Here is a 27,981-nt window from a genome sequence, read left to right as displayed (position 1 = left end):
TGTGTGTGTGTGTGTGTGTGTGTAGGTGTATAAATGTGTCTGTTGAGGGGGAGAGGAGGCAGAGGTCGAGGGGGTTTGGTCTGCCATGAGGGATCATTACACATAGGGAGGAGAAAGGGAGGGAGCACAGGGACAGACGGAGAGAAGCGGAGAGAGAAAGCCTGAAGAAAGGCAGCAGAGGAGACAGAAGAAAGGAGGCGTTCGGCTGACACACAATCAAAACCGCACAAAATGCAGAATTTCACAGGCACCTGGAAAATGAAAAGCAGCGAGAACTTCGACGAGCTTCTCAAAGCTTTGGGTGAGGACAAATGACTCTTTCTTACCTTAAGGTGTGAGTTTATTCAAAGGTTTATTTCAAACATAACTGAAAATTCAGTATTCTAGTTAGTGGGTTATTATCTTTTATTACCCCAATTAAATTGAAATGCATTACTTTGAAATAAAGGCAAGTTCAGTGAAATTGTGGTTTATAAATGTAAAAAAACAAAAGGCTGTTTAAATTGATACAAATAGAAGTCATTTGCTAATCCACATATGCCTAATTTTAGTCTGGTACTTGCTGTTTATTTTTTTTAATTGGAAAATATAGTGACAGGAGACAAATTTAACACTGGAACAAACACCGCACTTAAGCTCTAGAGGTGCACTTGAGTGGAAACAGGCTGAAGAATTCTGTCATCTGACTGTTTGCACTTCAACAGATCTGGTTAATGGTTTTTCCACTAATTTGAAAGACAGAATCTATCACGTATTGCAGGACAGCTAAACAAATCAAATAAGCATTCCTCCATGTCATCACATTGGCACTGCACTCTCAAAATTGACAACATCTGGTGATAAAAATCTCAGTTGTACACGCTGAACGCTCCGATTATTAAATAATTAAACCATCAAGTTTAGACTCTAACATCTTCTCCCGACAGCTAAAAGGTGATGACTTTTCGTTTGACTGAGATAGATGGGACAGGCATCTTCTACCTTTACTTAGAAACATGAGCTCAGATATTTTTCTTACCATCTTTTTGGCCCTAGAGGGGAGCAGAAAAAATGTAAGGTGACAAGTCAACACCAGACAATAGAATATAGAGAAAGCAGTAAGAAGTAGATATCCGAAATGTATTCATTTAGTCCTCTACAGGCTCATTGACACACTTTAATGTATGTATATATCAGTGGCATGGGGTGACTTCTAAACAAAGGCAAGCAGGGACAATAAAGCAGATATGCAAGGACAGAGATCACTTTGCTTTAATAGATGCTCTCCTTATGGAACACCACTGTTATGTGCTGTAGTTGTGCAGAGAGTGTAACCATGTTTTTATAGGTACAATCATACTACAGTTATGTTTTCTTTTTCGAAAAGAGGACAGCTGCGAACAAAACAATAAAATAAATAAAACCACTTGGTACCAAATAGAGTTTTAGACCATCAGTGTCATGAGGGATTCTGTCAAAGATGGACCTTTCTGCCTGGTTCTCTTTCTTAAGGCCTGTTTTAGAGTTAAAACCTAGTTTTTCAGGTTAAAAAGAACACTAGGTTAGAACTATGTAGGGGTGTGGCATTTAGATTTAATAGTTAAATGTAGAGGATAGAAGAGCTGAAAAAGTTATATTGAAAACCAGGTTTTACAAATTACTGGACAACAAAAGCATAAAAAACAAAAACAAATTGGCAAATAAGATGAATCTCAAACACAGAGAGAAAACAGAGCACGCAACGAAAACCTGACAGAGGCTACAGCAAAAACACACTAAAGTAAACACACAAAATGAGGGAAAAGTAATAAGAGATGGTGAACTTAGACACGAACAATGGTGGGAAAAGAGCAAAGGAGGAAAATAAGAAACACAGAAAACCACAGGAGGATCTAAACTACAAAATAAAAAGAAAGAAAAGACCTGGACCAAACTCACACAGGCAATGATAACCAGACATAAGGCAGCACAGAAGGTACTTAAAAAATAAACGATTGAGAATTACAACTAAAGATTAAAATAAAAAAATAATTAAAGAAGCAACATTCAAAAACACAAACGAATAAATAACAGAACCATGAATTATACAAAGACTATGGCACTGATTGGCAGTTTCTTCACTGACACTGATTTCAGTGAAGGTCATCACAAAGATAGCCAACCAAAAAGCCTGTGTGTGCCCCTCCCCCTACACACAGAGTGGAGCAGGCAGAGGAGGACTTCCTTGGAGGACTTGTATGACTGGCTGTGGAGATAGGTGAGCCACAAAGTGCCTCATTGGGAAATTGGTGCATGCTTTCAGGTGTAAATGCCATGCTGAGGAAGGTAGCCGTGGCAGCCGCATCCAAGCCCCATGTGGAGATAAGACAGAACGGAGAGCACTTCTACATCAAGACTTCAACCACAGTGCGCACCACGGAGATCAACTTCTGTATTGGCGAAGAGTTTAATGAGGAGACAGTGGATGGCAGAAAGTGTAAGGTAAGTGAATTGACCTGTCAAAATTTGAACTCTGAAATGTACCTATGCTGAAGCTATGGATGCTGGGGGGAAAACAAACAAACTGCAAAGCCTTAAAAGTGACAGGAAGTAGTAAAAAAAACCAAGACATTAGTGTGACAGACATAGATAAACAACCCTCACATCTGTGCTAACAGCCAGGTGAAGCCAAAGTGATGAAATACAGGAAACTCAATAAAATTATGCTTTTCGACAGAGTTTGGCCACTTGGGAAACGGAAAACAAGATTTACAGCAAACAGACTCTTCTGAGCGGGAACGGCCCAAAGACCTTCTGGAGCCGAGAACTCAAAGGAGATGAACTGATATTGGTGAGTAATTTTTAAGTTTATACTCTAACTTGAAATGTGGCGACAGTGTGTGCAGCTGTGGAGTATAGGGAATGCATTATACTATGGGCATTTGTCTTTTTTGAGATGATCACATTTGTTTTTCATTGTAGAAGAAAATTCAAATTTGTCAAATTTGGAGGTCTTTATTCACATGGGTGCTTTAAAAATCAAAACCACAGTTCAAATAGTTCAGCAAAACATTTTTCTTAAAGGAATAGTTTACCATTTTGAGAGTTTTTTCACAAGAGTTAGAAGGTTAATATTTACCTCTATCACAGACTGTATATGAAAATGCAGTTGTAAAAAACTAAGTACACTCTTGCTGCTTTCATAGGATTTCAGAGGGAAAGTAGCAGTCAGATTCTGCCGATCAAATGAGCATGACTGGCTAAATATTAGCAAGTGTGAGCACTTCTATGAAAGCAGAAATTTGGCATTATGGTTTTTGTATTGCTTTTGCATGAAAGGGTTGCCAGGTGAAAGCCTCTTCTCTCTTCTGGAACAATGTCCATTGGACAAATAAAAGAAGTGGAGTTGTTTGGCCATGATCCACAGCGCCACATTTGGTAAAACTCAAACCATCAAAAACTCATAAACACACTTAACTGTCAAGCACAGTGGTGGAGGGGTGATGATCTGGGCACCTTATAGTCCCAGAGTGGACCATGAACTCCTCTCTGTACCAAAGTATTCTAGAGTCAAAGAGGATATGAGGTGGCCAGACTTTACCTTTGGTCCTTTTTGATACCATGCTGTATATAATTGGCTTTTGCGTTGATTAGAGTAAACAAATCATCCAAAGCTGTTAGCTCTGACTTTGGGGACTACCCAGAAGTCCAACAGATCAATCTGTTAATAGTAAAAACAATTAGTAGCTCTATTATGAAAATCAGTATATACAGTTAACAATAGTATCAATCTTTTTATTCAGCTCTCAGAAAGTAGTCATTTTCCACAGAAAAACAGAGCAGAAGCCCAAACCGGGCAGATGGTCAAGGGAGTTCAGAAATGGGTGGTGACACCAGATGTACAATTTTTTACCAGTTTTCTAAAATACTGTGTAGTTCATGGGAAATGTCTTTAACCTTTTAAGCCCCAACGCCCCCTGATACGGGGGCAAAAGGCAGGAGATCAGGTAGGCTTGGGGCTTAAGAGGTTAAGCTCCCATGGTTAGTTGGAGAAACCATCCATTCCTCATTTTCCCTTTAGAAGGGTGTGTCTTTAAGACATCCCATTATAATGATGCATGACTAATGATGTATGTGCATCAAGGACAAAACAAAAGCCACCCAGAACGGTTTACCTAAAACCAAAACTGTTCTTTTCTTCTTCCTTTCAGATAGATACAAATAATCGTATAGTCATATACTCAAATATCACATACTTACTGTATATTTCAAAGGGGCAAATTAAGATTTCACTGCCATACATTCTATCAGAAACACTTCTCCCTCCCGTCCCTGGCAATCTGAAATCACTAACACAAAGCAGTTTTCCTGTAAACATCTGGTCCTGGGGTTTATTGGCCAGATGGACAACAAAGCTGTGTCCAGTTTGGCTTTGATGGAGAGCTCCTCTTTACTGGCTGTGACTCTGCAGAGAGGCAATCATGAAAACCTTTGAGATGGCCTGCTATTTGGATTGAATGCAGGTTTTCAAAGGCATAACAAAAAGCTTTGAACGGGCCAAGTCTGTTTTTATTCAAGATGAGGGCGTGCATGTCTGTCCACGTTGGATTGATGGACTGTAACCTAATAGGCATGTGGGAATGAATCACTGGAGAAAAATGTGATTTTTCAAAGAAAAGATCATGACTTTATGTGTGATACCGGTGGGAAGGGGGAGATCAGACAGATTCCCTGCTGTCAGTAACTTAAGCAAAACGCCTACATATTTCATCTCAGCTAATGGATTGTTTAGATGTGAAGATCTGATGTTGGAGCAGATAATAATGAGAGATAAAATAGACTGTAAAATAAAACCTACAATATGAATTGGGCTATGAGCTCAATGGCTGTAACCACACAGTCATTACCCTGAGAAACATTATAGATAAATCTACAATATGAATACAGGCAGAATTGTCCATATAAGGTATGCTCTCTCAATTATACTGAGTCTCAGTATATTGTGAATGCACATTTGTTCTGCCTACAGCTACAGCTTTGGAAACACAGGGATTACTTGTACACACATGGGCAGAACAGAAGTCGATCCCATTTAAAGGTGTGTATATTTCTGGGCGTTTTAAAGGGAACGATAAAGACAAATATTGAACAAAATGGCGCTAAATTCAGTGTAGCTGCTTCAAAGCAGCCTTTAGAGTCTATAGTTAAATAATTGTGAAACAATCCAGCTCCTGCTTTGCACACTCACGTAATTTCCTCAAGGGCCAGCGGTCTGGGGTACAGCTGCAGAGGACTGTTTAGTCAAGAAATCAATGAGTTTGAAGCAATAACATTGCATTTTGGCTTTGCCCCGTGAGGCTGTCCTTTCTGTCAGACAAATCGTCCTTACATCTGGTGGCTCCAGCTTCCTTAATGTGAATATTTACTTTTGTGTCAGCAATGATTCTCTTTCACTTTTGGAGTATTTGCCAGACGGAAAGAGATTTGAAGACGTCACATCAATAAGAAGCAGATCAATCAGACATTGTAAATATTTCATGCTTTTAATCCTTCACGTCCATTTATTTTCCTCTTATCTCATTGAATTCATTAAATTAACACTTGAGGCTTTTTTTTTAAATTTCTTTTTTCCAAATAAGGGAAAAGGTCAAAACCCTCCTCTGCTGCCCATCAGTAAACATGAAGCTCATTTTGTGGACAACTAAAAGCAACCACATCCCATCTTGTACTTCACAGAGGATTGATCCTTTTAGTGTAAACACACAAAATACCCCAACAACATACACATGAGGCTGACTTAAAGCACCGTGCAGCAGATGAGGAAATGAGGCTCTAGGCGAGAGATGGATGAAAGTGGAGCTTAATGAAGACTCCATGTGGTGGCTCATTGCGTTTACTGTCATCTAATATGAGTGGACTATAATCAGGGCAGTCTAGTGTAAAATGCAGATGGGGAAAAAATGAGGAACCTCACGTATGTCCTCTTATTTCACTTCAAAGCCAATAAATATTGATTAGGAAAGATGAATAGAGTATTTGCATCGACTCATTTGTGATGGTTTAGGAGCTGGGAGAAACTGCAAGGCTGTCTGGTGGGGGGTTCCGGATCTGTATGTGTCCTCATGTGGGTTAATTGGTCTCATTGATCACGCTGTGGAGAAGTGCCAATGAACCCCGGTGTTACCTCCATTAATGTCTCCCTCGGCATCACGCCACGCGCCAGATGGAGTCTCCTCGGCTTCATTTTTCACAGCTCTGCTTCTTCGCCGTCCTGCCACACAGCTTTGCCTGGGATATTGATGATGTGTAGCGCTGCAGCTGGCCATAATGCTACGCCCCAGGGACTCCCATAAATCACTGGGCTTTGTCACGCACAGGCACACGCCCCTACAGCCAATATCAACCGCCCCAACGCCCACCCTCTATTCTGATATCAGTGTTTGTGCATCTGTCTCTTTTAGCAAAATATCAAAATAAAAATGATGCCATAGATGTGCGGCAGAGGATGAGCACTTTGACGATGAAACATAGTTACTACACAATACGCGGCTAAGAGTAAAAGAGAAAAGAAATAATAATCAAACAACACTTCACCGAAGTGACTTACACCTGCCTGACATTAGAGTACATTGATTAGAAGACAGGGTTTTCTTTCCAGTAATGAGCCACACTGATAGAGAAAGCTGAAGGTCCTGTCATATTACACTGCACTTTCATTCAGATACAGTTCTGAAGAAGGGCTTTATTTGCTGTTTTTTTAGATGATAAGTGGGCTGTAAAAAGCACAGTGTATTAAAGAAGAGCTGAAAGATGCGGTTTTATTTTGATGTGTCCTCAAATTTAGAAACAAAATCTAATTTTGCTTTTTAAATCTTGTTTCAGATCTTTGGAGCCGATGATGTGATCTGCACACGGATCTACGTACGCGCATAGGAGAGGACCACGATTGTCCAAATTCAAAGTTCGCTCAGCAAATAGTCTGTCAGTGTGAGAAATTGCCAGTAATCCGTTTTCAATAGCATCTTACATTTTTGTGCAAGTCTCTATCTTAGCAGGATATTAGACGTTAGTTCTACCGCCATTTTTTGTATATATTTTTTGTTTTTAGCGAAGTGAACGTTCAGTATGATTTCTTTTATACAAAAAAAGAGCAGCAGCAGTAGGCCACATAGTAAATACTACAGGGAAAACGTAATGAAGAACTTGCTAGTGTCAAAACTTTCCCTCAATAAATTTTTTAAAACAATATTCAAGGAGCACACTGAATTCTTGGGGGGCATAATTTAGTAATTGCTTTAAAAGCGAGGTCAGCATGAACACCCTCGGGTTCTGTGGATGAGAGTCGCTTTAGACAGAGAATATACACTCACGACCACTTCATTAGGTACACCTTGCTAGTGTGCTCAAAAAAATATACAATAAAATATTCCCATCACACCACCAGCAACAGCCTGAATTGTTGATAGGAGGCAGAATGGAGCCATGCTTTCACGTTATTTACAACAGATTCCAACCCAGCCATTGAAACTCATCCGACCAGGCGACATTTTTCCTTTTATTGTCTAGTTTTGACAAGCTCATGCAAATTTTTGCCTCAGGTCCTCTTCTGGAAGGCAGCAGTAACTAACCACTTGTTACAGCAAAGGTATGCAGAACAGCATCTCTGAATGCACAACACATTCAGCCTTGAAATAGATGGGCTACAGCAGCAGAAGACCACACTGGGCATCACCCCCATCAGCTTGTAGCAGCTGCTCACTGGAGATTTTTTTATCAGACCATTCTCTAAAAAGCTCAGATGCTTCCCAGTAGGTCAGTTTCAGAAACGGATCAGCTCAAAGATGCTCAATTTGCCCGTGTCTACATTCCTTAACACACTGAGATGCTGTCATGTCATACTTAAATTAATAAATAGCTCATTATGTGCACCTAATAACCCAGTGATGGTAAATCAACTATCTAAAAGTAACTAACAGGCTTTTATGGCAAAACTGAACCCAGAATGAAGGATAGGATTGGGGCTTGGGACATAGGATTAAACATAAGTGACAATGCCAGAAATGAAAAAGGACACCGTGAACTGAACTTCTGTCTACTCAAAGGATAGTTTAATGCCAAAACACCATACTAACAATCATGTACAACATCATAAAAGAGAAGAGACATATTAAACGCAGTACAAACAATGTCTTAATGTACAATCAGCTCCCCGGGGCTTCCTGTGGTATTCTATATTAAACACAGTAATATATAAACTGCTCCAAGATTGTCTGCAGCTGGTTAGGTTACTGACCACTGCTTTTAATGGAGCTAAGGAAAGTGTCAAAGGGTGTCATGTTGCCAGGCAGCTTCTTCTCTGGACCTCCATCCTGCTTATGTAATGATCCACGTGAAAAGTATTAACAATGAAGAACTGAATGTGTTGAAGTTTATATTAAGAATATGTATATTTCTAATGTGAAACATGCTTTCCAGCATTTAATGTGATAGATATCCGTCTTCCATCTAACCTCACCTACATTATCTACAGGGCCAATTCCAATTTTATTAAACTGCTGAGAGGAAAAGGCAAAATGCGTAGTTTACATCCCTCTTTTAAGGGCATACAACATTCACATTTGTACTTCAGCCACAAATACAAACAGACAAACTGTGACTGAAGGAATTATTGCTTTTTCCTTGCTCCTTAATCTGTACACAAGTCACATAACTGACAGTCTCATACTATACATCAGTCAGTGTTTGTCGTTAGCACTTACCTTACACAAGAAAAAAAGATATAGTCTTCATAGGTGGCAAAACATCACTGAACCTGTCTTACAGATTCTAACCATTTTGCTTAAATACACAAAAAGCAGACAGTACTGATGAGACTTCAGTACTATATACATATACATACATACTGAACTTAAAAAAAATTATATATATATATATAAAAAAAAAAAAAAGGACAAATTGTTGCTCAGCTACATTCAATCATCTTAAAACCACGAGTGATGTCTGAAGACTAAAAGGTAGAAATACACAGAACTGATCCAATCATGTAGAAACAAAGACTTCAGGGATCACATGTTCAGCAGAACATGAGCCTTTGGTTTAAAAAAAAAAAAAAAAAAAGGTAAAATTTTGTATTTCTTAATAAAAAATTTTATTCAATTTCCAGCTAAAGACTGATTACTGTGCGCTCTGATGTACGCTACACCTCAGTGACATCTGTTTAAAAAAAACAAACAAACAAACAAAAAACCCAAAAAACTACTTTTATAAACATATTTACACAAAGTGTTTGGGCAGTCATAAGTTATTGTACCGGTACTCGATACACAATGCTGGAACTAATGCCGAGCATCTACCCAGCAATCACTATAGATGTTTTTTTTAATATATAGAGTGCACCATTGCACCTTTACCACCAAAAGGGAGAACATTCACAGGCTACACAAGTTTACAGCAGGAACCCATATTAAGTTCCACGTCCACACACTTTAACAGAGGTAACTTGAACTTGTTTTTGCTACCTAAAGACAGAAGCTGAGGTCGTTTTGTTTTTATCTTCTGTAAAATGATAAGTTGCTCCTTATCAAACACTTTTCACTGTTAAGCTGCTGAGTTTTAGTTAGGAAAACCTTTACACTGAATTGCACCATGAAAACAGATGCTCTGAGTGTTTTTCCTCTGTATAGTCATTTCATGTAAAAATTTGCCTTTAACATTATAAATTGCTGCCACCCACTCAAATATACTGACAGCAAATTTTGAAAAAAAAAAGTTCCATATTACATCTGCTGCAGAGTTTGCAGCATACGCTTTACAGACAAATTCCTGCAACAGGTGCAAAAAAAAGAAAAAAAAAAGAAAAAGAAAAAAGGAAAACTTAGATCCGGTTTGGATCATGGATTGAAAAACCCTCACAAAAAGTTTGGCAACTGAATCCAGTAACGGCAGCTCTGAGAATTCATCCTTGGCAGCTTGTTGTGTGGACACGTTAACAGCCAGTTTGCTGAGACACAAGTATTACGGTGTTTTGTACTTCACCCGGTACTTGTTAATGTTGAGATAATGGAGCACCTCAGGGCTGCAAGTCGTGGTGCAGGCCAACAGGCCTTCTTGTCCATCTCCCATGAACCACTTGCGGCTTTCAGCGGCCATGTCACTGGTCACGTGCTCCTTGGCCCAAGTATCCAGCCAGGCATGAAAGCGTCTGTGCAGGCGTGTGTTCACAAGCTGGTGGGACTGAAAGAGATAACAGGAACACGGCACAAAGGAACGTCACAAACTGTGTGTACATGAACTGCAAGGGCTGTCCTATAGCCAAAACCGATTGCGGATGTTCTGTCAGCGATATAGGGGGGAAAGAAAAAAAAAACAAGAAAGACAAAAAAGAGAGAAATTTGCCAAATGTACTTGGGCGTCTTGCCCAAGTAAAGTCTGGGGGAAACAGCTATGTCTCAAAAGACTATAAAAATTATTATTTTCATATTATTCTCATCCATCGACAATTGGATACAAATCAAGTGAACGTTATCCTGTATGAGAAAAATGTGGAGTACATCATAGTACTCCACATACGCTTTATAAGACTGATCTAAATTAAAACAAATAAAATAAATGAAAAATATCTTTGTACTTCTAGCCATCACAAAAAACTGCTGCATGACCACACAGGCAAATTTAAATACTTGTGGTTGTTTTATGATTACTTACCATACAATTCTAACACTGAAGCTTATTGGACAAGACTAAAACAACATGGCAAACACATGCCTCTTAATTTTCGTCCTTACCTGATGAGCCCGTGTGAGCGCTGTGTGCCTGTACATGTAATCTTCTGACTTGCAGACATAAACCATCTTGTAGGAGTTCAGCTTGAACATGCACTCCATCTTCAGCTCGCTGCTGCCGTCCTGCGACTTGTCCGAGGAGCCTTTGGTCATTCTCTCCTGTTGCAGCTGCTCCCAACCTCTCTGGCACTTCCTTATCCGTCTCAAATTCCTAAAGGCCAAAAAAGATCGAGAGCCATGAATAATACTGACCGACGCTACAGAAAATTTCTTGATTACACCACACATCAGAAGAATACATCACTTTTTTTTCTTTTTTTGTTTTTAAAACAAAAGGAAATATCCAATTTCACTTGAGAAAGTTTTATGGTACGATTTTGTGCTTGACAGTACTTACTGGTCAATTTTAAAGCCTAAGATGTAAGGTCAGAGACGATACACGTACACAAATTTAAGAACAGTATTTCCAAATTTGAGAGGACTGTCCCTTTAAAAGAATTGTAGTTTTTTTAAACCCATGCAATCCAACTCACCAAGAACCAGCGATAATTAGTTAGGGAGTCAAATCATTCGTGGGAAATGTGGATCTATAAGAGCAGCAGAGGCAGCGGTCATTTCTCTGTACAGTGCACTTCCATTGCACAGCCACATTTTTCCAAATCTTATGCTTGGCAAACAATTGGATTCATCCCGATTTTGTGCAGGCAATTTTCTTTTCTTTTTTTAAAAAAAATGCAATTATTCACCCCACCTGAATGAAAGGTTTAAATGTGTACTTACCACAGAGGGTAAAGGTGAGCGAAGACTGAAACCATGAAGCATTTTTTGCATTCAGGGCTCCACTTAAAAGACATGACAGTGAGGCCAATTTCAAGTAAAAACGGTCACATCACAAACACTAAAAAAGGAAACTGCTGCCTGACCAGATACCAAATCCAAAAAATATGAGCAGAGGGTATTTCAATGTCTTTGACCAGAGTGTCATGAAAATGAGATGAAGACCCAACAGAAGTGAAAATTGATTTTTTCTTTTTTGAGTGAGGAAAGGCCAATTATTACTATTATTATTATTATTATTTAAATCTCTTGTGCTGCTGATCTCTCATAGATTTGATGAAAGAAAAAAGAAGACATGATGTGGGTGAGCCCACTGAGGAAATCATAGTCAGATTTATGCAATGGGTTAAAAAAGAGAAAACTCAAGAGCTTTTTTTTTTTTTGCCTTTTTAAGAAGTTGTTTGATACGTATATGGTAATGGACAGCCATCTCAAAGTAACGAGACGAAAACAAAACCAAAAACACAAAAAACACCAAAAAAAGATGCTTCAAAAGATGTTCATGTGCAACACTCAGCCTTCACGCCTTCATGCACAGCTCTGAGGTGTCAGGAAAGAAATACACCAACATATGAGCATACAATTTAGACAATCATTTTATTTACAAACCCTACTCCTCTGTACAAGTGCTGCAGATAATGTGCTTAACCAGAGTTAAAAAACAAACAAAAAAAACCAAACAGAAAACCTAAGATCACTAATCTCTTTCAAACCAGGAAAAAAAAAAAAAAAAAATCTCACTGACAACAAAAAGTTGTAACGTGAGTGCACTGCTTCCCCTGAAAATTGTTACAAACATAACACTGGGTATAACAGTTGTGAACAAGTGAACATTTGAACATTTACAGTTTCAAACAGTGATTAAGTCACATACAGGACCTTTGATCTGAATACAATCACAAAGGGCATGATAAGGAAACCATGACGTCCCTTCTCTTCTTTTAACAAAAGTTTCTCTCAATCTGTTTTTGTCAAAACATCGTAGGAAAATAAAAAGGGAACAAATCCTTGTTTTGCCTTAAGCTTTTGCATTTATCGACTTCTATTCGTGCGTCACATAATCATTCATCACTTCAGTTCAATACAATGTGAATAATCGAACTAATGATTCTTCTTCTTTTAGCACTCTAAGGGGAGAAAAGTTCAAAACCCACAATCAAGCCAAAAACCATCTATAAAAACTTTACTTACTATAAATAAAATTCCCATTAAAAGGAATCAATAAATAAATAAATTCACTTTAAAAAAAAGAAAGAAAAAAGATGATCGTGTAAAGTGCTTCCATGTGAGGCAGAGGTCACAAAACAAACTGAAGAAGTTAAATTTACGGCCAGTGAGATTCTTAGCAGGCGGACATTCAGGCACCGCGAGCACAACTAATAACTCCTCAAACTTCCTCTTACAAAAAACAGGCAGCACGCTCACATCCACACAGTTTCCTCTTTTCTTTTCTTTTTTCTCAATTAGCTTTCAAAGTCAGGCTTGTGCTGAGGTGCCTCTGTTTCTATCTTGACAAAAATGACTTGTGTTTGGCAGCTGGTTTGGCTCGGCAACAGTTGAGTGGCTGCTCAGCTGACTAGAGCCTCGCCTCGGGACAGAAGCTTAAAGTGTGCAGACAAGAGGGAGACATGGCTGGAGCCTCACCTGGGGAGGAACACGGGCTTTTGGGCCAGATGCTCACGCAGCTCTGGGGATGAGGAATCTGAGTTCAGGTACCTGCCTACGTAGTCTGACCACTTCTGTGGAGGACAGAGCAGAACAGCAACCAACCATGTAAATAACAAAGACATACATTTAGGTTCTGTATGAAAGCAGGTTGGAGGTTATAGCCTTTAATTCTGGACCATGTGACACTCCTCAGAGTGTCGGAGGGTTTAAAATCATAGGTGCACAAATTAATAGCCAACACTAGTTTGCAGAGGTACATGTGTATGTAAACCACCAAGTACAAGGAATTTATAATACAGGAATATGATTAAAAAGTTTAAAACCAAGATGACTAGTGCTTGCCTATTTATTAAATTGTAATATCAAACTATTACCTGATAACTAGTGCTATACTAAAAATTCTTGAAGGGCAAAACATATTAAGAGATACACGAAGCAATGCCACCCCAGCATCACATATACTACATGTCTACTTAATAAACTGCTGTGCACATGAAATGCATTTTGTGAGTCTTACTTCTGCCTCTGCAGGCTCATCAGAGTTTTCCTCTTCTGTATCCAGGAGCTCTACTGCCAGACTGACAGAGGCTTGGTTCTTCACAAATATCATCTGGATAAAACCAGACAACACACACAGAATTAGAAAAAAATACTGAGGGAGAAAAACAAAATAAAGTCAGCCTGTTTTAAAATATAATTATTCATTTCCGTGCTGTGTTGTACCTTGAAGCAGTTCTCATCCGGCATAAGCTGTTCTGCTTTGCGCTGGTATCCCCCCTCTGCGGTGGCCCTCGATGCCTGTGTGGGCAGTGTGCCCCCCGTGGCTTTATTGGAACTCTCGCTCAGATACAGGTCCGTCACACGCACAGACACATCATCAGTGACAAGGTGCTGGAGCTGTAAGAGTAGGTTAGTATGCAACGGGTGTGTCCACATCAGCATGTAGAATCAAAACAGCAGCACCTTCAGTGACTATAGATGCGTACATTTGATCATCGACTAGAGGCATTACTGAGTTTTGACGTGAGGAGCATGTCTATTTTATTTTCCCCCTTTTTCTTCTCCAAATTTAAGAACGAGCCTACAGCTCGCGATGCCACTCTAAGGTTAAAAATGTATTTTTTACCTTGAAGACGAGCAAATAAACAAATTGGTAAACAAATAGATGAAATAAAATGAGAAAATCTTAAAATGTGCTGACCTGCCGGACAATGCTTTGGATGAGTTTATCCATGGTGAAGGCAACGTAGGCATGGACCGTAAACATCTCCCTCAGGGAGTCCTCATACTGAGCCGGCTCCATGTTTCCATCCAAAAGATTGCGAACCATTTCCAAAAATACTGAGTAGTAGTCCTCCACATCAACATCCACTGCAGACAGAAAACACACACACAGTGAGTAATACATGGAGGAATTGAGGAGTATGACGCACCATGACTGAGAGGGTTCATAGCAAAACGTAACAGTTAAAAAAGTCAGTTTCTCACTTACTTGGCTCCTTCATCTTCAGCTGGATGGCTGGATTTTCGTTTTTCTCCCTTTTGAACCCCAACACTTCTCTTTCCCACTCTCGTTCACGAGCATCCTCTTCGATCTGCTTCTCAGCTTGCCCGTAAATTCGTAGCAAACGAGAACAGAGGATGTAGTGAAGACGAAGGAAGACATACCAGTAGTTGTTCACGTAGAACAAGTTGTAGGCATCGTCAGTTCCCCGGAGCTTCTGAGCTGCCGTGTTGCTGAACAGGAGCTTGGACTTGGTTGGGCTTCTGCCTGGCAGGCCATTGTGTTTCTTGCTATCATCTTGATCCATCTCCGTGTCTTCGTCCTCTTCTTCCTCCTCCTCCACATCAGAGAGCTCACCTCGCTGTGCAAACAGCAGGTCGGGGATGAAGTGGTGGACTATCTGTTTGATCTTGCACTTGTCTTCTTTCTGGATGCCGACCTGTCTTTTGACGTGGTGAATGATGAGGGAAGCGGCATCCTCGAGGATCTGGCTGTCGTCGTAGGTCAGAGTCATGTGTGGGCCATTTGGTGGCGGTGTAGCAGACTCCTCTGATGCCCGCTCCTGGCGCTACAGGACAAATACAGGAGCATTTTAGACTGTAATGTTTTACGAAATTTACAGTTTAGCAAAATACATTAAAACCATTTACCTGTTGATTTTTATTTACAATTAGAGAATCATAATACATAACAAAGTGGAGCATTATTGTTTGATTCAAGGATAACTGCGGCCATAAACTTAGAATCAGTCTAGATTTATTCTGCATTTATAAATGTCAAATAACAAATAATAATATTGTTTAAAAACAATTTACTTACTTCATCATATAACATCTCAATTTCATTGAGCATGGTCTTTGAGCGTAATACTTTGGTGTCATTCTGCTTGAAGTTAATGCCTTGATGGTCAAGTGACTTCAGGTAATACTTTTCATTCTGCTCCCGCCAGATTTTGTTGAAGCCCCTTTGGGCTTCTCTCCACTCCTCATCCTTTATTTTTAATCTGAAAACAGAAGAAACAGATGTTATAAAACTAAAGGTGTGAGCTGAGGAGGACACACTAAAATCTAACTGTTACCTTTTTAGAACTATGGGGACGGACACAGCAGGGTTCTTCTTGAGTCCTTCAATGATGTCTTGAGCTTTGTCCCCATATATCCGCTGGATGGCTTTGCGGTGAATGACCTCTGAGGAGCCACCCATTGTGTTGTCCAGCTTGAAGCGTAGCTGCTCTTCTGCTGACATACGAGAGAGCCGTCGCTGCACTGTCTCGAGGGCTCGGATTGTGGCAAGGTTGGTCTCCAACACAATATCCAGCTACAAAAGGAACAATCACATTCAAATGAATAATTTCAACAGAACCAGATTTTGAAATGGGCACCTGGACAGTTCATGTGGTGTGAGATCTTTTCCTGTGGTTTTTTGACTCCTGAGCAAATCGCATCACACAGACATTTATGTAAAAGATACATATTATGTAAAAGAACCTCCATTATTCCATCTTCTTAACCTCTTCTACATCCAAGGGTCTTATTTTCATTTGGAGCGTGGGTGGACTGAGTATGTTTTACCTCAAAGCGCTCATCTTCACATCTGTAAATGTGTTCCTCATATTGTGTCTTCTTGGAGCTCACAAATGTGGAGTCCTCAGACCATGAAGGAAATGACACCCATGTGTCATTCAAAACCTGCAACAGGATGTTACACCATGCAGTGAAAACACATTATTGTGACTCTAAATATGAGATGCATTTCATATTTATGTAGTAGTAAAATAAAAATGCATGAAACTTAATGTAGTTAAAAATGTCTTGATTGTGTGGTGAAACACTGGGTTCAATAACATCAGTTGATCAAAGAAATCACTCATTATCTAAATTTAAATGGCTAGTTACAGCCAAAAACAGTTCATGTAGTTTATAAAATTAAAAATATGTTTTTCAGTAAGCAGATCATATCCTAACTTATTATCTAGACACTTAAACATAATAAGGTAACATTAAATGTAGCCAAACAGTTCAATGATCGCTAACACTTCCACCAACTCACTGATCGACTAAGAACAAGATTGCTGGCATCTGCTGTCTGCTCAAGCCATATTTAACTACAGGTACCATCTGAACTTTACATCAGTTTCTGCTCCAGAGCACCCTGTGTGGGCCAAATACATTTGTTGTTGTACCTGGTGGCCCGAGGACAAAGGATAAAATGTACACTGTAAGACAAATACCTTTATTAAACCGAATTCCTTTAACGACTCACCTCTCTGCACAGCGGTGTTCTTCCTGTGCATTTGGGCTGCTGGAAACTCTTTGGCAGCGCTCTATAGCTGGACCCCAGCTTCTTGCAGGAAGAGTAGTCGATTTCCATGGCGATACCCTCTGTGGCACGCTCCTTGGGTAAACTCTCTGCATGGCTCGACTCTCCGTGACTGGACTCTCGGTAGCCCAAGAAGTTTTTAAACCATGTAAAAAGCTCGGGGAATTTTCTGTCAGTCATGGCACAACATATGTGAAATACAGAGTTATTGGTGCGGTTAGGGTTTAAATGTTAGCAACATATTTCAAACAAATGCAGGTGGTTTACTGGTTTACATTTGGGTGATTAAAGTTTCATTATGTAATGTTATGTATCAAAACTGTTTGATTTCAACTCAAATCTGACTTATTGGCAAGAAGAAGAAGAAGAAGATAAAAACTCAAGAATTAAGTACTGAACCAGTCAGTTACAAAATTGGACTACAGGTATGCCCCATTCAGTACCTAAAAACTGTATGTTTAAACTCACCCAAGAAATGGGATAACTAACTGGACCAGCTCAGTGCGTGAAATGACTTCCTGGTTGAAGATGTGCAAGCAGCGTAGGAAGTTGTCATATGCCTCAGAGCTTCGAAGAGCCTTCTTTACCTGTTAAAGTGTTTGCAGCCATGACAAATAAAGCAAAATGAGATTTAGGCTACGTCCACACGTACCCGGGTATTTTTGAAAACGCAGATTTTTCTATGCGTTTGCACCTTTCGTCCACACGTAAACTGCGTTTTCGGTCACTGAAAACGGAGATTTCTAAAAACGCCTGCCAGGGTGGATATTTTCGAAAACTCAGTTTTTGCGTTTACGTGTGGACGAGAAAAACGGAGAAAACGCAGCGTCAAAGGTGTGCGCCTTTTGTGACGTCACACTTTGCGCCACGTTATTGTTTCGGTGAAATGAATTTCTACAATACTGTTACTTGTACTCTCTGCAGTGTTTAAATGCTTACATATACACACACCGTTACTGTCCCTCCACACATAGGACTCGGTTCTGCTTCTATGCCCCATCTTTGTTTACCATTTCCCACCGAGGCTTCTAGACTTCTGATTGGTCAACATTTCTACATGGTTAGGAATATATCGCCACCTGTTGCTTTGGCATGTTCCTAGCAGCGTTTTCCTTCATTTCTGCCTTTACGTGTGGACGGGATTATTTTTTAAAACGAAAAATCTCAGTTTTCAAAAATACCCGTGTACGTGTGGACGTAGCCTTATTTTCATCACAGATCAGTGCAAGTCTTTATACAAACACTCAAAATGACAATACTGACCTTCTCGAAGAACATCGTTTCAGTGCTGGTGCTGTGTTTGCTCACATCACTCATGACGTTCCCTGTTATTTTAGGTTTCTTCTGCAATGGTGTAAAGAGATGTTGACTGTTGGAGGCCCTCATATCTCTGAGTCTTGGGTAGATTTTACTAACCCTAATTGCCAGTTTGTCTGATGAACTTGGGTTGTACTACTAACACAATCTAATAAACATGTTCTGTAGTAAATCCTCTTTTTATGAAATTACAGATGTTTTGCTTTTGTCAAAACTGTCTGGGGGCTGATATCTGGAGTCAATGTATTGTCCATACTTCTTAATTGTAGGCTTTCACTGATTGAAACAAAAAAGGCCTGTTTCCCCCTACATGTAATGCATACAAAATATATGAAATATTACCTTTCTGGTTTAAAGTACAAACAGCTGAATATATGCAGAGTCAGAGAGTAGATGGTTACATACCTTGACAGGTGGTGTGGTACCCACGCCTGAGGGTCTCCTGATTGGAAGGCCGTTCTGGCTCAGTCTCTGTTTGTTGTTCAGGAAGTGTCTCTTTACTGTGCCACCATGATCATTACGGACCGACTCTGCCCTGTCTGGTGTTGCTTTGCTCAGTAGCTAAAAAAAAAGGGCAATACACATGATCTCAACAAAGCAAGACAACAAAATTAACAGTATGCAAAGAGAATTATGTAACAGGGCTCGCAAAATCGCTAGCCCGATCCCGGAGCTAGCGATATCTCCGGTCGGGCGACCAAAATCTATCTCAGCCCCGCCCGTTGGGTTATCATATAGCGGGGCAGGGCTGAGATAGATTTTGGTCGCCCGACTGGAGATATCGCTAGCTCCGGGACATCGGGCTAGCGATTTTGCAAGCCCTGTGTAAATACCATTGATTCGATTAAGTGAACCAGTGCTTTTCCTTCCAAGCTCTATTTTTATGCTTCAGTTCTACCGGAGTAGTGATGTGTGATTCTGAGCTAAAAATAATGCATCATACACTGGGCCTCTGTGCACCTATTGTGTGACTCAAGCCCTTTAGCACCAGCTCCTCAAACCAACTCTCTTCTGCTTGTTTTGCACAAACACTGTAAAAACAAAAGAAAACTGTAAACATACTAAAAAGCAGTTCTGTGGAGTTGAAGCTGATTGTAGTTACTAAGAGCTCATAAGTCTGTCAGAAATGTGCCTCCTGAAAGCAGGAAGCCAAACGCAAGAATAGCATATAACAGCTAATGAGTTTTCAGAATAAAACACTATCTGCACTGTGAGAAATCTTATGAAGGACAGAACAAAACCTTGCAACAACCTAGACCTGAGCTTAGTGAATTCCCTACGCTCGAAACAGTATTCGGGAATATTTTTGGAAGCACGGATGCACCGTCCAGATCTTTAAAGACCTGGAGAATCCACACCAAGGTGCACCAAAGCTGATCTGCCAACACGTGGTGGCCCAACACAATACTACAATACTTTATGCTGGTTTCTCTTTTAACTTGGCACCCATCTGTAAATCAATTTCATATCCAATGCAAACAAGTGGTTTTAAGGAAAAGATCAAAAGACAGACAGTTACAAGGATCCAGTAACTCCTAGTCATACCACGTATATTTGCAGGGACGTTTAATAAAATAATTGACCGTGATGTCTGGAGACTCACCACTGAGCTGTTGGCATCAGGCAGGAACTGCCCGAACTCTGAGAGCAGGTCCTCTTGGTTCTTGAAAAGTCTTGCAACTTGAGTGTAAACCTCCTGTTCAGTCAGTGCTGGGGTGTAGTTTCCTCCAGCTTCTTTAGCATTTCGCTGTTCCTTCTAAAAATATATATTTTTATAAATATACAAGATATGATATAATTAAAATTTACTTTCACGTTTATTTTTGCAGCTGCATATATCTTATAATATCTTAATAACAGTTTAATGCTGTGTATATTTCCTTGCCTGGTATGTGTGCAGGATTTCCAGGAAAGCTTTGTAGATGTCTGGCTGACCTTGGAAGCGATTTTTGATCTTGTTGACATAATTTATAGCATGGTTGAACTCCACGGGTTGGTTGTTTTGGATAGGTGGCCCACTGGATGGTGTGCTGCTGACAGGAGTGTGGGACTGAACTGAAGGAGAGCGGGGCGAGGCGTAAGATGGGATAGATGGATTGGGTTGGCTGGTGGGTGTATGGGCTGGAGACTGAATTGGCTGTTTAGAAGAACAACAAGTGAAAAAGGTCATTTAATGCATCTGTCATACTAGATGTAAACAAATAAAGAACATCGTTATCTACCTTGCTGGTTTTATTTGGAGCAGGCTGGGCAGGGATAAGTGGTTGGGTGGTAGTAGTGAGTGAGCCAGCCTGTGGCAGACTCTGGTGCTGGTGGTGGCTGGGGGCAGGCTGGCTGGGTGCTCCACTTGCAGGGATGTTCTGAACAGAAACACCGTGTGGTGTGATGTAGTGGATCTGATTTGGCGTGGTCACATTGACTAGATCGTTGGTTTGAACTTCAATCTTGTATCCAGGTGGCAAGAAAGTATTGAAACCCATGATGAGGTCTGGGTGGCCCTTGAAAAGCTGAGACACACGGTTGATGACTCCAGGAGTGTCAATGCTGTAGTAACAGAACAAGTTTTGGTACTTTAGTTTCTGAAACACTGTTATTTGGGTTCATAGAGATCACTTAGGTGTCATGGTAAAATACCAGTTTTTCTTATCAGATGTTAAGAAAAACTGGCAATAAAACAAAAACTCACCTCTGCGACTTGAACTCTTTCATGATATCAAGGAAGTCATTATAAACTTGAGGTTGATTCCCAAACTGCAGTTTTACTTGATCCAAATAAGACAAGGCATCTTCAACCTACAAAAAGAGAATGGAGAAGATTGTCAGATGATCACCACCAAAATGGCAAGACAGGGCAAAGGCAGAGAACTTGTCCCGCTGGTGCTCAGAAAACAACCTGAAGCTGAACATCTTTAAAACAAAAGAGCTCATAATGGACTTCAGGAGGCACGGACATTCCTCTGTTATTATAAATGGAAAATGGGTGGAATCTGTCTCCACCTTCAGGTTTCTGGGCACCCACATCTCCAATGATCTCATCAGGACCCACAACACCAACGCCTGGGTAAAGAAGGCCCAACAGCGGCTGTCCTGAGGATGAATAATCTGGACCAGAAACGGCTGCTGGCCTTCTACCGCTCCTCAGTGGAGAGCGTGCTCTCCTACTGCCTGGGTGTTTTGTACGCATGGGCCACTACTGAGAACAGTAAGGCTGTGGAGAGGGTAATTAACACCCTATGCCACCTTTCTGAGCCTCCTGTCTCAGAAAAACCAGGGCCATCACAGGTGACCCCTTGGACCCCGCCCACCACCCGTTTGACCCTCTGCCCAGTGGTCGGTGCCTCAGGACAATCAGGTCCCACACCTCCAGACCCACTAACAGGCCCCCGCCTCACCAATCTGAGACATGGTCTGAGTAACCGTCAACACTCAGGCCACTCACATATGGACCCTATTCAGATCGAGTCTTTTCTTTGCACTACCTCCAGTCACTATGCTCTCCATTGTGTGCCCTTCTATTGTTTTGTACATATTCCTCTAGTTTGACTCTTCTGTTTGCTATTCATTCCTGATATCGTTGCTATGTATATTTTTTTATCCTGCACAGTTGGCATTGGAGCACCCATTATTTATTGTACAGTAGGGCTGCCACGATTAGTCGACTATCAAAATCGTCGACAACTGATTTAATAGTCGACGCGTCGTTTGAAGCTTTGTAAGATCCCAAAAGACGCAGGAATAAGTAGTAGGATTTAAGAGTGTAATAACGGATTTAAACAGAAGATGGCAGCACTGCATGTACAAGGATGCCAGCTGCCGTTAAACCCCGAAGAAGAAGAAGCTGTGTCCCAGAATTCATAGCGTGGCCCAGCTCAGTTTCCAACAATGGCGGCAGCTAGTTAGTTTTAACTTTACTCTTATTATTCTTTCTGGGTCACAAAATAAACGTTTAACATATTTTCAGGCGAGAATGTAGCTGTGTAAGCCTCAAATATCTGCTCAGTTTATCAGGACGCCACATATTTTCAAAAGCACTCCGACGTTTTCGGAGACATCTGTTACCCACCAGCTCGATAGCTAGCCGGAGACAAGGCTCACTAGAACCGGTGAGAACACCGGACTCCTGAAAAATTGTTTTCAAACCTACCGCCATCTTTTGCTACTCAGGTTAAACATGATATATAAGTCACTTAGATAACTTAAAATGTTATTGTTTGGCTTTTTTTTTAGTATTTTATTTGTTCCTGAGTAAATCGGTTTGGCTGAGATTAAAGTAATTGCAAAAATAATCGGTGACTAGTTGACTATCAAAATAATCATTTGTGGCAGCCCTATTGTACAGGTACAATGAAAATATAAGGGCTACTCTATTCTAAAATGGCAAAATCATATAAAGCTGCTCAACTATACCAAAAACTTAATGATTGACTAAATTAACTAAACATTAACTTTAAATATAATTCCATTGAAAAACAAAAATCAATTGAAAAGAAGTGCCCTGACTAGGCTTTGTTTTCTGCAACAGCTGATTTTCACTGGACCGAAAAATACACTGGGATATATGATAACAAGGTGGCAAAAGACTTATGTGTCCCAGAAGACCCGAACAGAAGACTCAATATTGACTCAACTGTGCAGATGTGTTACCTGCTGTGCATCACCCAATGTGGTCTAGGTATATGACTTCAAAGGCGTAGAGACAAAGGTCGCTGCAGGCAATTTTTAATAATCCTTTAACAGCGTCAACCTTCAAAAATATTGTGAATTTTTAGCTCCATGTCTATAATCTCTCATCTTGCTGTATTAACCAGGGACTTTGAGCTTTTAGAGAGGGGGGAAAAATGCTCACTGGTGAAAAGGGAAGTGGTGCACTTGATTATAAGGGAGAGGGAGAGAGAGAAAAGATGTCCATGTTGCAAAAATGAATGTTAAAAGTAATTGTTTCATCTGATTTCTTTTAAACTGCTGGAAGCCACAGCGGTAATTAATTTGGCATTAAAATCCGACTAATCGCCCAACCATATAAGTTGATAAGTAGAAAAGGTTTAGGATGTTGATGAAAAGATATATATAACAAGCACGCCAGCTTCAAGACTATTTCCCTTTTTAGCCGTTGTCTATTGGACTTTGTTCACCTCTAACGAAGGGTGAACAATGTGTATGTATCTGAATGCCTCCTGTGTAGAAAGATGATGCTTGTTGCTGCTCTACAAAACATACTCCTCACTCTGTCCTTTCAGCATGCAGACACAATGTAATTTTAAAGGCATTCGCTTTTTGCCTTTGTGCACTTGGGATGAACAGCTGTTTTGGTTTATTCTGGTCCTCATGTTTTCATATATGTGGTGATGTACAGATACCTTCAGCCGCTGAAATTGCTGCTGTCCTGTGGCTGAAGGCATGGGTGCAGGTGGATGAACATGACCTTGGACCACTGCAGGGCCCTGTGACGGCACTGCTAGAGCGTGTGAGTGAGGACCAACGTGTGGTGCTGTATTGTTGTGTCCATGCCCATGTCCACTTGTGCTCTGAGGCATTGCAGAAACCTTTGAGGAACAAATAGATATTTTATATAATATAGACATTTAGACAAGATTAACCATGTCACTAGCAGTATTGTAAATATTACAGATTACATTCTTGCAAAATAAAGGTAAAGAAAATCAAATCAAAATGACACCTACTTCTTAAACACATTGTTAAATAATATAATATATATATAATAGGGCTGCTCAATTAATCGAATTTTAATCACGATTACGATCTGGGCTTTCAACGATCATTATAAATGACTGAGTCGATTATTAGCACCTCCCTCGTGCTTTACTCTCGCGCTGCTCCGTGTGGCAAATCGAGTGCACCTCTCTGCATTTCGAACACGTGTCACAACAATTAAGAGGACCCGAGGGAAGCTCCGAAAGCTAAGCAGAAGTTATTTGGAGAGGAGAGTGACTGCTGTTGGTTGAAAAGAGAGGTAAAAAAAAACTTCAGTGGTGTGGAAACATTATGGGTTGGCGGAGTCAGACGTGGATCAAGTAGACATAGTGTGTAAACTTTGCTACAGTGTCGTAGCTGCACCACAGAGCAACACTGCAAAGTTCACTAAACATAGATGTTTACATTTTTCATTTATTTTTTATATTGCAAACATTTGCACTGTTATCAGTATTTGCACACTATTTTATATTATTTTTTGACAATCTTTAAAGTCATTATTCAATACATTGTTATTGTTAAATAAATATCGTCAAATAATCGAGATCTCAATTTCAGTGAAAATAATCGTGATTATAATTTTTGCCATAATCGAGCAGCCCTAATATATATAATATAAACACTTCTTCAGGTATCTGTGCAGATTTATCATACCTGGTAGCCCTGGGGAAGAGAGTACTGGATGCTGGTCGATGGCTGCATCTTGTCTGCAGGTGCCTCTATTACAGTAGGGGCCGGGGCAAGGGCCCGGTGCTGGAAGTTTTCTGTAATTCCTTGTATTTGAGGTCGGCGTAATAGCTGCTGCTGAGGCGCAAGTATTGGTTCCTGGTCCTCCACACGCCTCTTCATTATATACACATAGTCAAAAGGGCTAGAGGGGGGTAAACAACAATGGACAATTTACAAGCTGTTAGCATTTGCCAATTTTTTTTTTTTTTTTAAACACACCCACATTTTATTTGTGTGTGTGTGTGTGTGTGTGTGTGTGTGTGTGTGTGTGTGTATATATATATATATATATATATATATATATATATAAAATGCAACTTACAAATGGAAACTGCAACATGCTGATTAGCATTTTTCTCTCTGGCTAGCTGATTGATTTAGACAGTGATCTCCAAAGCGGTCTAACATACCACTGCATGTGATTAAATAGATAATAAACTGGCCTGCATTGTTTTAACAGTGACAACAACAGTAAGTACTCATTCATTCACAATGGTCAAATTAAATTTGAGTTTCACAACTCAAGCAAAACTTTTCTCACAAGTGTCACACAGATAGGTAATGGCAACAAATATTAGGACAATTGTTGCACAGTGGCTTAAGAGCTGGGCTTTAAGCAGTGGCTTCCAAACAACACTCCTTTGACATAATTAAGCTCCGAATGTGACACCAATCTGTTTTGCTTCATTGTGCTTCCTCAGTGTACACAGAGGCTTTACAGGACTTAAGCTAGATAGGTTAAACCCAATGATATTTGGTGGTCTTCTGAGAGAACTAACAGTGGTGTGAAAACACACCTTCTTTGACAGATATAGTCTGTGTACATTTTTTGGCTGAATAGTCCTGATTTAACTGATAGATTAATTCATCAACCATTACAGTGACATATTTTAATTAACTTAAATAATTCTGTATTTATTTATTACTGAGTTATTATAATAAAAACAAATGCAGATACCAACGCACTCCACCATAAAAGTAGTAGTAGAAAAAAAACAAAGCTATGAGCAAAAGTGATTATTTAAGGTTGTCCGTAAATAGACATGCCATCATGTTCAGCAGACTGACTGTGGCGGCTGGCTAGGGGCCGTCTTTCAAAAGACATTAAGATAGAGTGACGCTGCCAGAGCTGTCATTGAGTCGACTCAGTGAGACAAATGATAATGATAACGTTCAATGCACATGTATTATGTGCATTTTTTTTCTCCTGTAATATTTTTTTTTATAACACAGGTACAAACCTATTGGTTATGCCATTCATTCTCCTGTAAGCATTCGTCGCATGTAAGACTTTAAGCATATGCGAACACCGCCGATGACTAGACTTTAAGTGAATATTTTTACGTTTTATTTGTATATTTTACAACTTAAAAAATACACGGGGGTGTGGAAAAAACACGTTTGAGAAAACGTAACAAGTTAAACTTGTAGCTGCAAGCACAGCGCCCACCATGAGTATACAGTAAAGAAATTTATCGACGGTTCCTAAGCAAACGTCACCGCATTTGCTAAGAGGAGAGGAGACATTGTGCCTCACTGCCGCGCACAACCAATTTCGGAAAACACGGTGACTGAGCGTACGGTCTTCATTCGCCGAGATCGTGTCTGTAGCCTATCCAGCTTCAGAATTTCTATGCCGAAGCGCTACGCAAATACGGCAGATAGTAAATTGTGTCGAAACTGATTAAGTAGGACTAAAAGAAACTTGAAATTTCGCCGACAGTCAACGTTTTGCAGGCATGTAGGCGCTGTCTCTCTCTTGCTGGCTGTAGCCCTGCCGTATCCCCTCCCCCTCTCTCCCAAACACCGAGCTTGTAAGGCTATCGGTTTTCGGTGAGCTGACCGCTTTCGCTAGTCAGATGGCTGACGTTGACTTCAGTTCTAGCTTCAAAGTTATGTGGAAAGCAAGTTACCCTCTGCTTCGTGCAGACTGACAGTTAAATGTTAGAGAAAAAACCGGAACATATCACTTTGTCACAGCCGGGTCTTCGTTAACAGCCCTCAGTAAACGGGAGTCTAAGTAAAACATTAGACGAGCAAAACATACTGGCTACCTGACGTTACCCTTGCCGTTGGGTAGAAGACGTCGAAAAGAAAACAGCCATGCCTAATCGCATCAGATAACGCGGCAACACAGTCGGTGGCTTAGTTTGTAGCGTACGGGGTACCGGTACAATTGGGGCAGTTGAATTAAGTTTCATGGTCAGTAATTAATTTGGCTATGCTAGGTGGTTAGCTCAAGAAGAACACCAGCTAGCCAACAAGCTAACACTTCGCACAGCTAATGCAAATGTCGCATAAACGGCAAGTTAAGCTAGAAGTTGCAAAAATGATCTTTTTTCCTCCCAGCCAAAACTACTTATCTGTCAGTTACGTTACTTTGACATCACCCCGATCCAGCAATAAAAATCAGTTGTAGCAAGAACAAACTGTGATCAAAAATACATGTTGTCAGGTTAGCCTGTAAGCTAGTTCATGGTCGCCGCTCTTAGATTGCTAACCTAACCAGCGACTTGGTTCCACTGACTTGTCGACACTGCAAGTTAACGCAACCGCAAATAAACTCCCACACTATTCTGCTATAACACTAAACTACACCAGCAACAGAAAGTAATCCGCGTTGGCTCACTATTTGGAGACTAGACAAGGTTATTTAGTAGCTAACTGATTGCTATGTTAGCACAACAACCAACCCCCCTCATCACTACAGACTCTCCGGCTAGCCAGCTAACACCACTTTAACTTACCTCGGGGAACCGCCACCAGCAACAACTTGACCCACCAGTGGAAGGGATCTCGACCAACACGCCGCTACTCGTGCATTCACCCGACAGTGGAAAAAAAGCGAAGTTTTAAGAAGTAGCCGTAATTGGAAATGTGGAAAATCAAACTGGCCGTAGTGGCTACGTCGCTAACAACAGTGTGTGTGTGAAGCGCTGTTCCTTGAACATAGAGGTGTGTCTATTGGGAAGGGCGGGTTGGTCTCCTCCCAGTTTGAACCGGGATTGGTCAGCACTACAGAATGAAAACAAATACAGTTAAGGCTGTGGGCCAGGCCTGTTCCATACCTTTGGTTAAAGGCGTCTATGGTCATGCCAAGTGCAGGGTCATCAGCATGCCATGGACGGCAGCACGCCTTCCATGGCATTACGTGTA

General features: G+C 40.4%; 2 protein-coding genes across 3 annotated transcripts; one reads left to right on the top strand and one right to left on the bottom strand.

Moving 5' to 3' along the window:
• The first annotated feature begins 91 nt into the window (after positions 1 to 91).
• LOC308398779 (cellular retinoic acid-binding protein 1) lies at positions 92 to 7,206 on the top strand. Its single transcript, XM_080885570.1, has 4 exons — positions 92 to 301; positions 2,282 to 2,460; positions 2,696 to 2,809; positions 6,841 to 7,206. Exons 1-4 carry the CDS (start codon positions 232 to 234, stop codon positions 6,889 to 6,891), a joined length of 414 nt encoding a protein of 137 aa, XP_080741696.1. The 5' UTR covers positions 92 to 231; the 3' UTR covers positions 6,892 to 7,206.
• LOC308398778 (paired amphipathic helix protein Sin3a-like) lies at positions 6,852 to 27,782 on the bottom strand. Of its 2 annotated transcripts, XM_080885569.1 has the most exons (21): positions 27,573 to 27,782; positions 24,751 to 24,967; positions 23,742 to 23,927; positions 21,071 to 21,177; positions 20,607 to 20,928; positions 20,270 to 20,521; positions 19,988 to 20,140; positions 18,790 to 18,945; positions 18,331 to 18,411; positions 17,536 to 17,654; positions 17,011 to 17,236; positions 16,320 to 16,436; positions 15,827 to 16,065; positions 15,568 to 15,751; positions 14,737 to 15,316; positions 14,446 to 14,615; positions 13,968 to 14,141; positions 13,762 to 13,854; positions 13,221 to 13,315; positions 10,743 to 10,950; positions 6,852 to 10,191 (listed from the first exon to the last, which is right to left on the bottom strand). In XM_080885569.1, the coding sequence occupies exons 2-21, from the start codon at positions 24,943 to 24,945 to the stop codon at positions 9,973 to 9,975; spliced, it is 3,876 nt and encodes a 1,291-aa protein (XP_080741695.1). In that variant the 5' UTR covers positions 24,946 to 24,967; positions 27,573 to 27,782; the 3' UTR covers positions 6,852 to 9,972. The 2 variants fall into 2 exon arrangements, 1 of the variants encoding a protein (XP_080741695.1); XR_013972020.1 differs by lacking the exon at positions 6,852 to 10,191 and having other exon boundaries at positions 10,812 to 10,950; positions 11,273 to 13,315.
• Between the last annotated feature and the right edge of the window lie 199 nt (positions 27,783 to 27,981).

This window comes from Rhamphochromis sp. 'chilingali' (assembly GCF_963969265.1).
Source record: "Rhamphochromis sp. 'chilingali' genome assembly, chromosome: 6".
In the NCBI taxonomy this organism is placed as follows: domain Eukaryota; kingdom Metazoa; phylum Chordata; class Actinopteri; order Cichliformes; family Cichlidae; genus Rhamphochromis; species Rhamphochromis sp. 'chilingali'.
The sequence above is the reverse complement of the archived record's forward strand: the minus strand, read 5'-3'. Positions and strand labels throughout refer to the sequence as shown.

Coding starts and splice junctions, on each gene's coding strand:
- LOC308398779 (XM_080885570.1), top strand. CDS start 232: ATGCAGAATTTCACAGGCACCTGGAAAATGAAAAGCAGCGAGAACTTC. Junction 2,461..2,695: donor TGGATGGCAGAAAGTGTAAG/GTAAGTGAATTG, acceptor GCTTTTCGACAG/AGTTTGGCCACTTGGGAAAC. Junction 2,810..6,840: donor AAGGAGATGAACTGATATTG/GTGAGTAATTTT, acceptor ATCTTGTTTCAG/ATCTTTGGAGCCGATGATGT.
- LOC308398778 (XM_080885569.1), bottom strand. CDS start 24,945: ATGAAGAGGCGTGTGGAGGACCAGGAACCAATACTTGCGCCTCAGCAG. Junction 23,928..24,750: donor CTCTTCCCCAGGGCTACCAG/GTATGATAAATC, acceptor TGTTCCTCAAAG/GTTTCTGCAATGCCTCAGAG. Junction 21,178..23,741: donor AGCAATTTCAGCGGCTGAAG/GTATCTGTACAT, acceptor CTCTTTTTGTAG/GTTGAAGATGCCTTGTCTTA.